The 15,468-nt window shown below is 41.1% G+C and overlaps 1 protein-coding gene across 1 annotated transcript in view; it reads left to right on the top strand.

Moving 5' to 3' along the window:
- Window positions 1-15,468, top strand: part of unc5a (unc-5 netrin receptor A) — a 134,566-nt gene that overhangs the window by 84,788 nt on the left and 34,310 nt on the right. Inside the window, 4 exon segments of the mRNA XM_055159633.1 lie at window positions 1,586-1,729; window positions 5,258-5,361; window positions 6,895-6,979; window positions 6,982-7,074. Of these exon segments, the coding sequence (XP_055015608.1) occupies window positions 1,586-1,729; window positions 5,258-5,361; window positions 6,895-6,979; window positions 6,982-7,074 (426 nt within the window).

The raw sequence follows: 15,468 nt of genomic DNA, 5'->3' as shown, positions 1-15,468 counted from the left end.
TTTATTTTTACTCTGAACATTAATAAAGAATAAATGAAATGGGTCAGAATATTACGCACCAATTACCACTTTCACACAGAGCTGCATCTTTCAGTAGTTTCAGTAATCAAAAGGAAACATAATTTAAGGGATACTTCATTAAGGCACTCTGTCAGTCAATGAAAAAAAAAAAAAAAGAATTTAAATATTGTATAAATCAAAGCAATGTAAACACAAAAAACGTTATTAGAATTTTCTTTCCTTTTGTTTTGGTGTTAAACCACAAAATACTGGATTTTTATCAACTAAACATTAGTTAAGTTATTAATGAATAATAACAAATGACATACACTTTTAATTGTTAGTATATATGTCTCCTCTTTCCCAGCTTGGTTTAATGTTTCTGTCAGAGAGTGTGCAGTGCTGTTGACGCTCACGGTGTTGCTCCGGGCTGGATTCTCAGCACATAGACGTGGATTCACCTCCATCAGCACACAGCCAAATCTTCCACATTTAGACTCTAATGCACCTAAGTCTGCCACTGACCCTCCCCGTGCCACTTACCGCCTCATGCCTGCTGGCGCCTGGTCCACTCTGCTCTGCTCATCGCTCCAACCACATGTACACTAGTTAACCTCGAAAATGTTTGAGAAAAAACTAAAAGGCTATTCCAGTTTGATGAATACTCTGCCAGTTCTTTATGTAATTGCTGTATAGGTTTGATGGTCTGATAGGTGGCACTTAGTCAAGCTTGAGTCGGCTTCACCCAGTAGCTGGAAATGATCAGTGCAGACAGATCAAGTGTTGAAGGGGAGTGGGAAAGTGTCACAAAGTGCTTTTATGTAAATGGTTGTTGAGAAGTGGTGCGCTATTCGTGACTTAAATATACACTACTGTGATGTGTCCTCTGTGACTGTAAATCACTCATATGAAGGTTCACGGCCGCTCTGTCTGGTTCTATATGGTCCCAAAGAAAGAAAAAACATCACACGTACTGTATAGAGAAGATAGAAAATCCAAGAAAAATATTGCAATCATTAACACAAAAAAGTTATGTGGTACATGTAGGGATTAAGGTTCTGTTCCATATAGCAAAAATACCTCAGGATTACAGGTCCTGAACAACAGGTCAAAAGAAGATGAAATGAAAGATTGCTTTTCAAATATCAAAAAAGACAAAAATCTATATTGTTTGAATGGTTAAGATGAAATGTTTATTTTTTAATATATCTTAGCTTTTCTTTTGTTACTTAAATCAGCACATCCCTGAAACTGAACTCCTCCTGCCCTTCCTTCTTTATGGGAGCTGTGTAATAATAAACAAGTCTAGCTGAGTATTTTTCTTGTTACTCCCCAATTGTTGTTTTTAACGTCCTCTAAATTAGAGCGAGGGTAGCTGCTGAGAGACGGTCTTCCCATTTTCCCCACCTAACAAGCTCTGTTTATATATGACCATGACCCTTTGCTTGTTTATGCTGCCACGTTAGTTTGAGAGTTGCAGAAGAAATCCTAGAATCCAGCTTGGCTAAAGATATGTTTCTGGTCATTTTGCTATTATTTTTATTCTTCACTCTCTTATCTGTGTGTTTTTGTATTGTCTTTGCAGTGCTGCCCGTTATGCAGGTGACAATAGAAATCACCAGACAGCAGGTGGAGAAGGTCTTTGGACTGGACGAGTACTGGTGTCAGTGTGTGGCATGGAGCACAACGGGAACCCAGAAGAGCCAAAAAGCCTACATCCGGATTGCTTGTAAGTTCACTATGCAACAGTCAAAACAAAAAACATCTTAGTTTTTTTTTTTTTTTAACTGTTTACAAAATACGCAAATTTCAAAAGCAAACGCTGATGAATGATCTGTTATGACAAAGTAAAATAAAAGTATTTAATTTTGTTTATTATTATATTTCTAGCTACAGTAGAAAACACTTTGACCTTGTCATCTCGTAACCACATAATATCTTCTGTTTTGTTCTTGTTTTTTTGCGGTTACTACGGATATATAAATGTATTCATTAGAAATTGTCCAGTACATCTCAATCTCTAGGAACCTTTAAAAGAAAGATTTTAAATCAAATATTCCTACACAAATTAATGTATGGAAATGCAACTTTAACATTGTTATGACTCAAACATAGAAAATGTTTGTAATAGATAAACCTTTCTGGTGGAGAATGCACCACCTGCTTGTCTCCATGGAGATGTTATTGTTTTGAAGGGCATGTTCCACATTAAGATTTTGAATGCATTTTCATTGAGACAATAAGGTAATTGCATTAACAGCAGCAAGTTTTAATGCTATACTCTACAACATTCCAGGCAGAGCAATTACTTCTACATAGAGACAATCAGGTGACACACAGGAACATTTTCATAGTGCACCTTTAAACAAGTTCACATTGCCAGCACTCTTTTAAAAAAGTTTAAAGAAATCTACTTATTATTCAAGAGTTAACAGCAATCTTTATATTATGTTGGCGCACGGTCACTGTGTTAAACTCCATTTAGCTTTCAGACCGCATGTTGTTTGAGTATAGCTGGTGTGAGAGCGTCCAACTCTGATTTACCAATTAGCCCCTGAGCCATTCTGATTTGATGCACCACAGTCTATCACAGTGATTACAATTCTACTTATGAGAACAAATGTCAGGCCTGGCGCACAGTACAAGAGTAATGCGTCTCCTCAAGGCTAGACTTGGAGAAAAAGTGGAACACTAAATTTGAGTATTCATGAGCATATTATTCACTGGATGCACTGTATCAGCAATGATCCCAATGAAAGTCAGTGGAATAAAAACAGATCTGAAATTTATTACTGCACAGCTATCATAAATCTGTCTTGGGAACACAGACGCATCCCAAGCCACAGCCTCAAAAGCTTTATTAGGAAAAAAAAGCGCTTTGTACATTGGAGTAGTTTAGCTCATTGTGCCTGTTAAATCTCATATAAATATGCATAAGTTGAGGCACAGCTGAATGAAGCAGTGTCTGGCAAGTACAAGCAAACACTCATTAACCAACTTGTATAGGAGCTTCGTGAAGTCGATTTGATGTAAAAGACTTGTCCAGGTGTTTTTATAATGATTTATACAGTATGTACTCATAATACTTTCTGTAGCCTGCATCTTAACTCTCCAGTCTCATCAAGTGTAGTAAAATTCTTAAAAGTCTTAAAGGGACATTGCCACCTTTTAAGATGGAGGGTCCAAATCCTACTTTTTCCAGGGAAATGTTGTTTTTCCTGGAATTAGATATTAATATATTAAATATTGAGACACAAAATATATTATTCCAGCTTTCATATATTGAACAATATGTAGTAATAGTAGTTGTGACAGGCCTACCTGGAATGTTACACATAGGCATAGGACTTTGCAGTCTACATGGAGACAAGCAGGTGACTCTGCTAAACCAGGCAGTTTTAAAATAAAAGATGGATATGTTTAGCACCATACACAATACCCCAAACAACTGATGGACCTCCCCAGTAAACTCACAATGCATCTTTTAAAGTCACAGTGGCTATGATTGGGTATGATTTCACTTGCACTTGGCCTCTGTCCTGTAAAGCTATAATATATCCACTTTGCGCTAACCTTCTCTAACTCATCAGGTATAGGGCATCATGGATTTGCCCTCGTGGGAAATGGGCTGTGGCCCTTTTTACCGGTGTAATTCATAGCCTGGCTTACCCCCAAATATATATGGCGGTGGTCGTTGTAAGAGTATTCAATGAGAGGAAATGCTGGACCCCGCGCAGGCAGCCAGGCTTGTAGGAGCACTTGTCCAGTCGCCGCAGGGCTTTGTTTTGGCGTGGCGGCTCCAAGCTCTCATACAGATGGAAGGCTGGAGGATGCTGGAGGAGAGAGCATGGGGGAGGGAGAGGGAGGGATGAGGGCTAATGCAATTGCTTTCACTTTATGCCGGGCCCCTCTGGCTGCAGACAAGCATCTCTGAACCAAGCAGGAAGCCGGTAATAAGCGGCATGGTTGGTGCCACCGATCCCTGCGTGGCTTAGGGGACCAACTGGAGTGCGAGATGCCGAGCCAGAGCTAGTACCCGGCCATATCAGGAGAGGGGAAATTTAGGAAGATCAACAAGCCAGGATTTAGAAGTGTTTGCTTTTAAAAACTCAACACACATGGGTTTTTGGGCCCTTAAGGTAGTGTTCAAAATGATGCACAAAAATAAGAAAGATTTATTTTAATTTTTTGGTTATTCATTACTGTTTGTTTAAAGTGCACTATATAACTTTTTTGGAGTTCGTCACCTGCTCATCTCCATGATGTTTAAACTTTTAAAGATTCAAAGTATGGCATTACACTTAAACTCCATCTTGTATTTATTCAGTTACATGTGTTTACATGTTAAAAAAAGACCTATAACTTTAAATACCTGTAGGGTTAGGGTTAGGGTTACCTGTTTCTGTCTCCATAAAGATAAACATTTAATGCCAGACTGTGGAACATTGTAGGCCAAGCAATAACAACTCCATGAATACAAGCAGAGTGGACCCCCTCACCAGACACATTACATCAGGGGTCTCCAACATGTAGCTTGGGAGTTACCAGTAACTTTCCGCCCCCTTGCAAGTAGCTTGCCAAGGGATTTCATAATTTTACCATTGTGTTGAATAATCAAAATTTGGTTAATTACATACGTATGGAGTAAGAAAGCTGTCAAAAATATTTGTGCGCATAAAATAGAAATCTGTGCGTATTTGTCTTACTCCATAGATACGAATTAACATTGCAAATGTATGTATGTTGAAGCCCAACTTTGTGCCCAAGGCTTGCCCTCCGTGTCTTCAGTTTCTTGCAGCTGCTAAAATGAGTAGCCCCTGCATTACATAGTGCACCTTAAACATGAAATAGGCACAATTAACATAAAAAGCACATTGCATTGTGAATAAACAGCTAAAATATGCAACCACAACAGAACTGACAATATACAATGCACAACATTAAAAACTTCTCTTTGCCAGATGTGACAATGTATTGAATTGTCAGTGAACTAAAGTTGCATATTACATTTTTTGTGAAAGGTCTTGTTAATCAGTTAAAGGGTTATAATGTGGTACTTACTACCAAACACATAGTCTGTACACATTGCTTTCTTCATAGATTTTGCAGTTGCTGTTTTCAGTATGTATTCTTCTGTACATTTTAGAGTATGGCTCTGTAAATTCTTATAAAAAATACAATATACAAAAATATATGCATAACAGCGTGACTTTGCTAGCTGTAATTGGTTGCTTCTCTTTTTCACCTTTCCCGCCAGACCTAAGAAAGAACTTTGAGGAGGAACCACAGGGTAAAGAGGTGGCATTGGACCAGGAGGTGTTACTGCGCTGCCATCCCCCCGAGGGAGTGCCACAGGCTGAGGTGAGACTCGCATACGCCCCTTATTTATAGCCCTTTTAAATCCACCATTCATTTACTCTTTCCCTACCAGAGGACAGAGAGCAGGTCTAGGTTCAGGAGCAGCTCTGTGCGCCACTAGGATGAATTACGCCTCTAATTATTTCCCTTTATTGATTTATTATCTCTCCTACATCTCAGTGAAGCCCTATATCACACTGGCTCATCGAATCAGGTCGGTAAAGCCTAGGAAACGCTTCAGTCCACATTTGGCATCTCTAAAGGCCCATTCATAATTAATGTCTCTATTTGTGCCGCTTTCTTCCTGTCTTCTATCTTAGTGCCGTCACATCTGTCTGAGTGTGTCCAAGTTGGGCATGTTTTAGTATTTGGGTGACTGGACTTACGCTGGTCTGGACTGCAGTATTTCCCTTGGTCCCAACTTGACACTAAATTGTCTAATGACCTCACAAGGGGACGTAAAGGCAACCAGTAGGACACCAGCCAATCACAGCTCTACCACTGTCAGGACAGGGAAAATAGGGGAAAAGGTGCCAACCACAGTTCAAAACACATAACAACATGAGAGCAGAAGTCAAACAATTGTGGAGTGGTGCACAAGAGGAAGAGAGCCCAATTATATGCGGAATTGCAACAGGCAGCAGAACCAACAACAATACTGTAGCACTCTAGCTTCTCTCTAGACGGCACTGGGTCAAGTGAGAGCAGGAAAACAAGCAAGCCAATCTCAAAGTACACCAAAACATCAGTTATGGCTTCTGTAGAGGTCACAGTCATTCTACAAAGTACTATTATTCAGGGTGCAAAGCATTTTCAGCCAGTGCAGAGTACTACCAAGAGACAGAGATGGTCAAGAATTGGTGTTTTTATTTTTATTTATTTGTTTTAGTTGTTTTTTTTCTTTTTGGACATTGTAACACTTTATTCTTGAATAACATGGCCCAGATGCATTGTCATACAAAAATAGTGATCGCATGTTAAATAATGAGCATCACTTAATTAAATGGGACACTGTGAAATGCATTTTCTTTTACTAAAATGCTGAAGTGTTCAGTTTCACCTAACTTGAACAAGTAATTTCTATGGCTGAACTAAAGTTTAAAATTTAATATTTAATTATCCAACTTTCTATATGCAAAAAAATCCTGGAAATTATTTGAAGATTTCTGCATTCTTAATGAGGTCCAGAATTTAGCAAATTGGGGTCTCATTGGGAACTTTCTCCAGCACACTTTGGCTTCAAGCAATTACTAAACATCATCATAAATTTAGTTTTCCCTTTTTTTCCGTAATTTTAACCTTAATTAATGTCTCTACAAAACACATTTTGTTATTACTATTGACTGGCTAAGATCTACTTATCTTTTGTGTTGTCAGCCCTGCAGTGGCCAGCATGTATTAGAAGTGGAAAAGTGGTTCAAAACGACACCCGTGAAACCACTGAATATAACCAAATGAAACTGTCCTTGCGGCACAATTGCATGAGTGTGTCTATTTTCACTCTGTCAGTGAATTCTGACTGAAACATCTTTGCAGGTGGAGTGGCAGAGAAACGAGGATGTTATTGACCCAGTGAGCGACCCCAATTTTTTCATCACTGCTGACCATAATCTCGTCATCAAAAGGCCCGGCTGGCGGACACGGGCAACTACACATGTGTGGCCAAAAACATCGTGGCACGCCGCAAGAGCACCTCAGCGACCGTCCTGGTCTATGGTAAGAGACAGCTGCTTTTTTCTATTCGTGCAGGGTCCAGGTGAGGGGTAGGGGCTAATGGGAGGTCTTTACTATATTAAAAACAACATGCCAATAAATAATTCAGATCATTCATGTTGTGTGGGCATGCTGTTTCCCAATTTCACCATTATTATTGCCATGGCAGGATGCCTTGAGCTCTTAGCAGTGTAAATAATGACTTCTAAACTGCAAGTCAAAAAAGACAGCACTGGCAAGTCAAAGGTGTTTGCAAAAATATAGGAGAAGTATTTGGCATTTTTGGGTCTATTGTCAATTGAACCTTGCTTGAAGAATGCATGTTATGCTTCTTTGTCGCTGGTTGCGACAGCAAGGTTGTATAGCATACACAGTTAATTGCTAAAATGGAAATGTTTTGAAAATTTGTTGTTACTGCTCCCCTTATCCTCTTATATGCATATATTAATAAATATATATTTGTTAGAATACTATTTTTATTGCAACTTCTGTTTAATGGTTTAATACTTGCTCACCTGTGTTTTTTAAGAATAATGATAAACAATAGGACAGTGCATAGACCCTGAAGTGGCTCAAGTAAGCTGCAAAAAAAAAAAAAACATACAGTATGCAATTTATCATTGTTCAGTTAAAGAAGAACTTCTCCACTTTATTTTATTTTTTTACTTGAAACATCCCTGGCAAAGCACTCTTTTAACAAAACACCTCTAATCTCTACTCTGTCCCTGTCTAACCTTTCTGAGTCACTTCAATATCAGTAAAGAATGTGATTTAACTGTGTGTGTGTGTGTGTGTGTGTGTGTAAATAATGACTTGGCTTGATAAATAGACTGACCTTTATTAAAATGCAGCGAAACAGCATTATTTTTAAATCACTGAGGGGTTTGTGCACACGGCCACTACATTTTTGCATATATTAGCATACGGGTGAAGTCTCCAAACGGGAAGATGAAACCACCTGGGAGGAAGGGGTCTCTACATTGTTAGATAGTCAAATGCTACAAGCAGTTCACACATGAACAATACAATAAGAGTAAGATGTCATCATTGCTTCGGCTTCCTAAACATTAGTGGTTCTCATGTGAATTGGACTATAATGTAAATCTGCGAAGGAGCCAGAACATTTAAGCAGTCCATGAATGTCATTGACAACTCAGGCATGTGCACTTTCACGGTGAGTGGCCACAAATGAAATGTGTTGATCTAACCAAACACATTATACCACAACCCATGCCTTAAGCACGCTATTTTCTATTCATTATAATCAGCTATTAGCTTATGAGGAATTGCTAGTAACATAAAGCACTTTTTATTATGGAGTTTTAAACCCCAGACCTTTACAACTATATTGACCATGTTGGTGGAAATTGAAAAACTTTATTTATCAGAAAGTGTTAGAATCCTCAAGACTGGCTGATCTGAGCTGTCGAACCATAATAACGTCCACTTTTTAAAGGGGTCAACAGGGGGGCAGAGATGCATTTTAACGGCTGGCTGGTGGGACTGCGCCTGCTTCTAAGAGGTAATCAGGGGCCAAGCTGCCTAGCAATTTACCTCACAGTGGCGGCCAATCAATTGCTAAGAGAGGCCAAGGAAATGATTCAGCCACGACAAGCTTTGAAAAGAGTGAAGGGGAAATTAGGAAGGATGTATGTAAAGAAAAGGATTGACGCCTGCAATGTTCACACCAACAAATGGAAAAGTGTCTAGTACATAAGGGCACACTCACTGCGAACATGAGCAGGAAATATAGGGTTTTGCGAGTATGGATGCAACAGATCTAATGTTTGTGCAAAGCAGAAGTTATTGCCACATTATCTTTAACTTGTTTTTCCACATGTGTATAATGTATTTCCAGGTATCTCTGTTTCATCAGGGATTTTTTGAATTGTTATCAGTGTTTCACCTGCCATCCAAAATCAAATCAAATCTTCTTTTTTTTTTTTTTTTCTGCAAGTTCTGAGAAGAACAGGGTCAGACTAATGACACAGATTATATGGGAATGATAAATGGTTCAGATATTTGAGAGCTGAACATTTTGGTTGATGTTTTGTTGTTTGTTCAAGCCAGACAAAGTTCAGTAAAAATTATCTACAGACATTTGTTTATGTCTGGAAGATTCTGCTTAAAATGCTTTTGTTTTCACTGCAGTTGGATGTCACTTCTGAGGATCTGGCAAATGGGCTGCTTTGCTTTCTCGTTTCACTATGCAGAACCAAAGAGCCAAACAGCACTCTTGATTATATTGTCCTTGGTGCATGTCAGGTAATCCTTGCTACTCTGTCCCCTCCCTCCTCACCCCTCACCCCTCCATGTTGGGTGCTCCTCTAACAGTCAACGGCGGCTGGTCCACGTGGACTACCTGGTCATCCTGCAGCGCCGTGTGCGGGCGGGGCTGGCAGAAGAGAAGCCGAAGCTGCACCAATCCCACGCCTCTGAATGGAGGGACATCCTGTGAGGGGCAGAGTGTCCAGAAAAGTGCCTGTGTGGCCACCTGTCCAGGTAACTCGGGCGCCCATCTGTCCTGTAGAGCTTGGCTTCCTGTGGCTTCCCCTCTGCATTTGTTGCATTCAGCAGTCATCTTCATCTTTATTTTGGCTGCTCGTCTGCACTACCACCTCCTGGCCCTATCATAGTCCGTGCTTGTGTTGTTTTCCTCTATTAGCTGCTTTCACAGCCTATTACTCTTCGCAACCAACCTCATGCTAACTGTGATTTATGACCATCCTGCTTTGTTCACATATCTCTTAATCTGGTGGGTTGTTCAGAACCTTTGAATTCAGAGACCTGTCTGTGTTAAGAGACATGTTCCTGGCCACAGCACTGTGTCAGAGGAGCCCCTGCAGTTGTAGCACCAGCTCTGCAGTAAATACAAGCCATAAAAGCTGAATTATGACTGCCCGAGTGCCATGTTTATGTGTTAAGCATTAAGTGTGTTTCATTTTCTGCACCACTCTCCCTCGTGCACCAGACCCAGTGTCCTGCCTGATAGTGAGCAGCTCTTATTGATCTGCTATAGCCCGAGATGGAAGTCAAGCTGCTTCATTTGCAATGGCACATTAGCCTGTGATAGAGGCACAGATAGTACTGAGAGGAGGAGAGAGGAGGACGCTGGAACAAGGACCAAAGAGCGGGATGGAACAAGATACAGTGTAAGAATGGCAGGGACAAAGCAAACAAATAAAGGCGAGAATACAGTAGCTGCAGTGGCTTTCACCTCATGAGTGAGTGGATGTATAGGCCATGCCTCATGCTGACCGCAGGAGATCTCCCTCTCACAGGGAAACACAATCTGAGCTGTGACAGCATCCCCAGCCTAAAACAGAGCTTATCTCCCTGAGTAAATCAGAGTGTTGTGTTACACATCTCCCATGTAAAGACATCTCTGGATGCCAAGCATGAGTGTAAGTAACATGGCCCACTGGAATACAGGCAGCGAGAGGGCAGGGCTAATACAGCCTTCATCAGAGTACTATCCAAATGAGTATGCAATTATTAGCACTTGGTCTCACTGTAATAGAAAGAGAGGGGTGTCCTGGGACGCCTGACATTCCCCTATAGTAACACAGAATAGTGACCTCCATGAGCTTACAGAGATTAATGTCATTCTGAGCTGCTATTGTTAGCGCAGACCCCTCCCTCCTCACTCCTGCCCCACAAGGAGAATGTGTGTAATTTCAGCCCTGGTGTTGTGACAGAAAATGCGCCCAGTAAAGATGTTTTGGGAAGGCAGAGAAAGCCCTCCTTTTCTCTGTTGATGAATCTTCACAACCATGTGACCCCTGAGCACCTCTATCAGCACTGTTGTCCGGCTGTACTGGGCTGTTACACCTCAGAGAATACCCCCGGCCCTGCTCTGCTGACACCTGCCACGGGCCCAAGCTGAGGGCGCAGGTCACCACACTGTAGTCTGCAATGATGTGTCTCCAGATGGCTCCAGACACTGCTGTGAACTTAAGAACTCAAGCTCAATCACTCTGAGTCACTTGGTCCTGAATTGACTCTTTGAATTTACTGTAAATTTGAGGATTTTGGATTTGAAAATGGCATTGTTCATGTACTGGAGGCTGATATCTGATCATTCAAGACCAGTGACTGAAATGCAATGATGTAACTGGACAGTATTCATTTATTCACCATTTGGATTCAGAGGCCGTGTTGTTCTTTTTTACATTAGCCTTGAGAGTGTTTTTTTTTTCCTCCACTGCTCCTTTGTTCTGAAGCACTTTTAAAAATTGCATGATTTAATGCGGGGCTTGTTTCAAGAGTTCATTAATTATCTAGAGCAGGATTCTTTGTTGACTATTTGCTCTCTTGTGCATTGAGCTAATGAACTTGAAAAGAATTTCAGAAAATACACTTTGTTTTGCTGCTTTGGATTCAGAGTAATTTGTTGCAGATGGGTTCTGCACATTAATGGGCATTTGGATTTGCTGGGTCTGTCCTTTTTAACTTATGCTGTCAGCTGAGTGAACAGTTAAGAGATTGAAATCTATTCTGCTATGTAATACTTGTGAACAGAAGCACAATTTTAAGTAGCTCTAAAATGTGCTCTATTCATGTTTTAATAAGGTTTGGACTGCATTGTTGGGCCTGAAGCTGGAACACTCCAGTTGGGCTCAGAATACATTTTAAGGTTTGTCAGACTTATTGTTTATTATTCTTGCTATGAACAATGAAATATTACAATTTTGATTTGTTATTCTACCAAGTTCGCATTGTGAATGTAAACCACAAAACAGTTCTCATAACAGAATGAAGAGAGAGGTGTTCTCAGTACTAAGTTCTTAAAGGACGCTTTCCTTGTCGTAAAAGTGTGAAGCATGAGGTTCTTCTGTATGTCTGTCTAAGTCTCAGCATGTTTAATGAGAGTTGGCGGGGCCTGTGTGGTGGATCAGATGGGCTCCATGCTGAGAGAGACACAGGGAGCTGTGGAGGAGGCGCTGGCTAAAGCCTGGGGCTCAAAGTACCGCAGATCAACAGCACAGACAGCCAACAGTCCAGCTATGCACCGGCTTATCTCCATTTCTCCTCACTCTCCTGCATTCGGCTGCCTTCAGAAAGAACACTCAAGTACCCGCAGAAACACAGACTGCTGTCCTCATCCTCTCATTGATTGTGATAGCAGACATTTCACTGCCAATAAAAAGTAGTGCCTCAAGCGAAACCGTACAATTTTTTTTGCAAAACACAACCTGGTCTGAAAATAACTAGTTTAAACACTACACTAAATAAATATGCCTGGCCAATAGTAACATGTACTTAGGTTTACATACGCTGTGGTAATCTCTAACATTAACCTGAATAATTTAACTAATGTATTGATCCCAGAGGCTAGCTAGAAGACTCTTGAGGATGGAGAATAAACAGACTTGGAGCTGCCGTTTCTGTGCAAACAGTCTGTGTGCAGGGCTTGTACATCTTGTCCTCATCCAAGTTAGCATCCTTATGTCTACTGTCTGCACTGTAGGCTCTGCTTTTGGAAACAGCATTTGTGTTTCTCTGGGAAGATTAATATAGACACACATTTTGAGCTTAGAGATGTATAAATAACAGCTTAGAAATGACAAAGAAAAATACTTTGCTGTCCATCTGGTGACAGACTGCCTTCACAACACGTACTCATTCACCATTTGTGCGGGCACATCTTTGTAATATGTTGTGCCATTCATTTGAGTTCATTCTTGCTGCTTAGTTAACACAAGCCTCCTATCCATTTATTGATTTTCTACTAGCATCTTTTAAGTTCCTATCTGTGCTGGAATTAGTCACCATTCCATGGCCATTTAATAAAAAAAAATAAAACCACACCCAATGGATTCAGTGTGGGCAGAACATACCAGACCTTAGATTTAGAGCTTAAAATGTAATGTTCACCTTGCACCATGTACTATCCTTATTCCTATCTTGTATAAATCAGAGCACAAACTAGATTTGCACTACCTTACTGTTGAAGAGGAGGGTCTGCCACCTGCTTGTCTCCATGGAGATCATTGCTCTGCCTAAATCATGGAATCAAACTCTTCTTTCTCTATGGAGGTAAGCAGGTAATGCCATCAGACCAAGTTATAGGTTGAACTTTTAGCAGTACAAGCATTTGTAATTAAAATGCAGGACAGTAAGTTTTAATGCCAAACGGTGTATTCTAAACACCAACATCTCCATGGGCATCCTTCGCCAAAATGTTAAGTGCACCTTCTAGTCTCTCTTTAACGCTTTTATTTCTCTAAATCTAGCAAACAATTCTTGTATGGTCAAATGAAAGTGGTGACAGAAATGGCCTCAGACAATCCAAGAACATAATTTTTCATGATTAGTCCCAAATGCTTTCTCCTTTGTGGGCTAGTGGGTGGGGGCTGCTGTGCACACGTGTGTTGACAGGAGCAAGGAGCATGGGCGACCTGCTGTTCCCAGTGCTGCTTGTCTCCCTCCTTGTGTTCCCCTCGAGGACACAGGCTCCATGGGTGTCCAATGATCTCAGGCTAAGGCAGTCAGCGGCCATTGTGATTTTGAAGAGCTTGGCCTCAAACACAGGCCTCCCACCTCCTGCCTATAGCCGTGCTCCTTTTAGCTGCCATGTCCAAATGGGGACCTGCCACTGGGGCTTTGTACAGCTGTACCTCCTCAGAGACCTGGCTGACCTGAAACCTGTTGTGAGGCGTGATTGAAAAGCGGCTGTGGGGCTCTTGGCTGGGCCGTTAATAACATCTTTCTGGGGATTTAATAAGCACCACAGTGTTTGTACATAACAGTTTTTATGTGTAAAGAAAATGGTTCAGGTAGGGCATAAATGTCCAGTCGAAAAACAAGAAAATATAAGTGTATAGCTTTCTATCGTGTGGATGTTTGGATGGAATGAAAGAACATTTCTCATATGTTTTTTTATTTTTTCTTCTGAAACCTTGTTATGAGCATGTTGCCTGAAGTACATATGGCAGGCACATCTCTGCTGTTCTTCATTCCACCACCATGAGCTCCACAATTTTCCTCCCAATCACACTGTTTGAAAAGGTTATTTGCATGGGCATTAGTCTTGCCTTGTGGAGAGATTCAGAGGAGGAATTTCATCACCTCATCAGGGCAGTTGTTGTTCTCAGCTCTTTGTTTCACATTTAGCGTGGATAAACCGAGGGGCGACATAATATATTCATTAGGATGTAATTCACTATTCAATCATTCTCATTCCCAGCCTGGATAATCAGCCTACTGGCCCACGGATGGGTCCACTCAATGCCAAACAAGGACAATTATCTGATTGGTTCTGCTCGCTCTGCCAAATGGATCCGACTGCAGAGGCCCGCGCTGTGTCAGCATCCTTCACATAGTCTTTGCTCCAGAGCACTGAGCACACCTGGGCCATTCTTCACTACAAAATTTTGGTTGAAAAAACGTAACCAGAGAGATTTGACTACAGTTCATTGTTCTTCTCCATCTGCCATTCCCCTGGCTTGGCATTTCAGGTGCCAGATTTGCATTTTGATTTGGCATTGTTTCTGTCAGGCTTGCGACCTATTGCACTTTTGCAAGTTTTTTAGATTGGATAATTGTGTTTCAAACCATATAATTTGGAAGCATTTTACAAATTAGGATCCTTTAAATGCAAAATACTTAAACTGTAGCTATCACTAAGAGCTTGTTTTATTGTCTAAACCTCAGTCATGGATATTGGCTGGAAATCTGGACACTCATCATTTTTCTTCCTTGGTTCTTTCCTCCCTGGACCCATACTTTTTATTTATCTTGTCATCTGTTCAACCTAACAACACGGGGGAGTGGAACTATAACTAACAGGATAGCCACCCTACCTGAGGCCCATGACACTACTGAATGTTTTTTTTTTAATCTGTGACGGGTCTGACCTGTTCTCCAGAGGTCTCGCCCTTTGACCTCTTTATTACTGGGATTAATGAGCACTAAGATTTTCACAGCCTGGGATCAGTAACTGTCATGGAGCCATGTATGCAGTCTGCACTGGTCTATCCCACATCTCCACCCCGCCCTCACCTCCACCCTCGACCCGCTACCCCCCCCCCTTACATTTGGGACAGAGAAAGTGCGAGACAGTGGCATTTTTCCCCCATGAGAGCTCATTACTGCTTTTTTTCCCATTAGCCCTATGGTAACCTTCCCCAGGCTTTGCGCTGTGTCACTCTCAATATCACTCCGGGCCACCGCCTCCTCCCAGGCCATGATGCCAAATTACCCCCACCTTCTCAAAATGGCCTCTCCATCTGAGTGTGTGTGTGTGTATGTGAGTGCTGTTCCTCGTACAGCAGGGTACCACAACTATTACCAGCTGATTTCCATTTTCCTCATGCTGATATGGAACAATGTTTGAAGTTATAGAGCTGCTGGTGTAATGACTATTTGTTTCTTTGCAAAGTAATGTAAGTGGCA

The sequence above is a fragment of the Boleophthalmus pectinirostris genome, unplaced genomic scaffold (assembly GCF_026225935.1).
Source record: "Boleophthalmus pectinirostris isolate CB_2022bp ecotype Guang Dong unplaced genomic scaffold, ASM2622593v1 HiC_scaffold_23, whole genome shotgun sequence".
In the NCBI taxonomy this organism is placed as follows: domain Eukaryota; kingdom Metazoa; phylum Chordata; class Actinopteri; order Gobiiformes; family Gobiidae; genus Boleophthalmus; species Boleophthalmus pectinirostris.
This window is presented reverse-complemented; position numbering and strand designations above follow the sequence as displayed.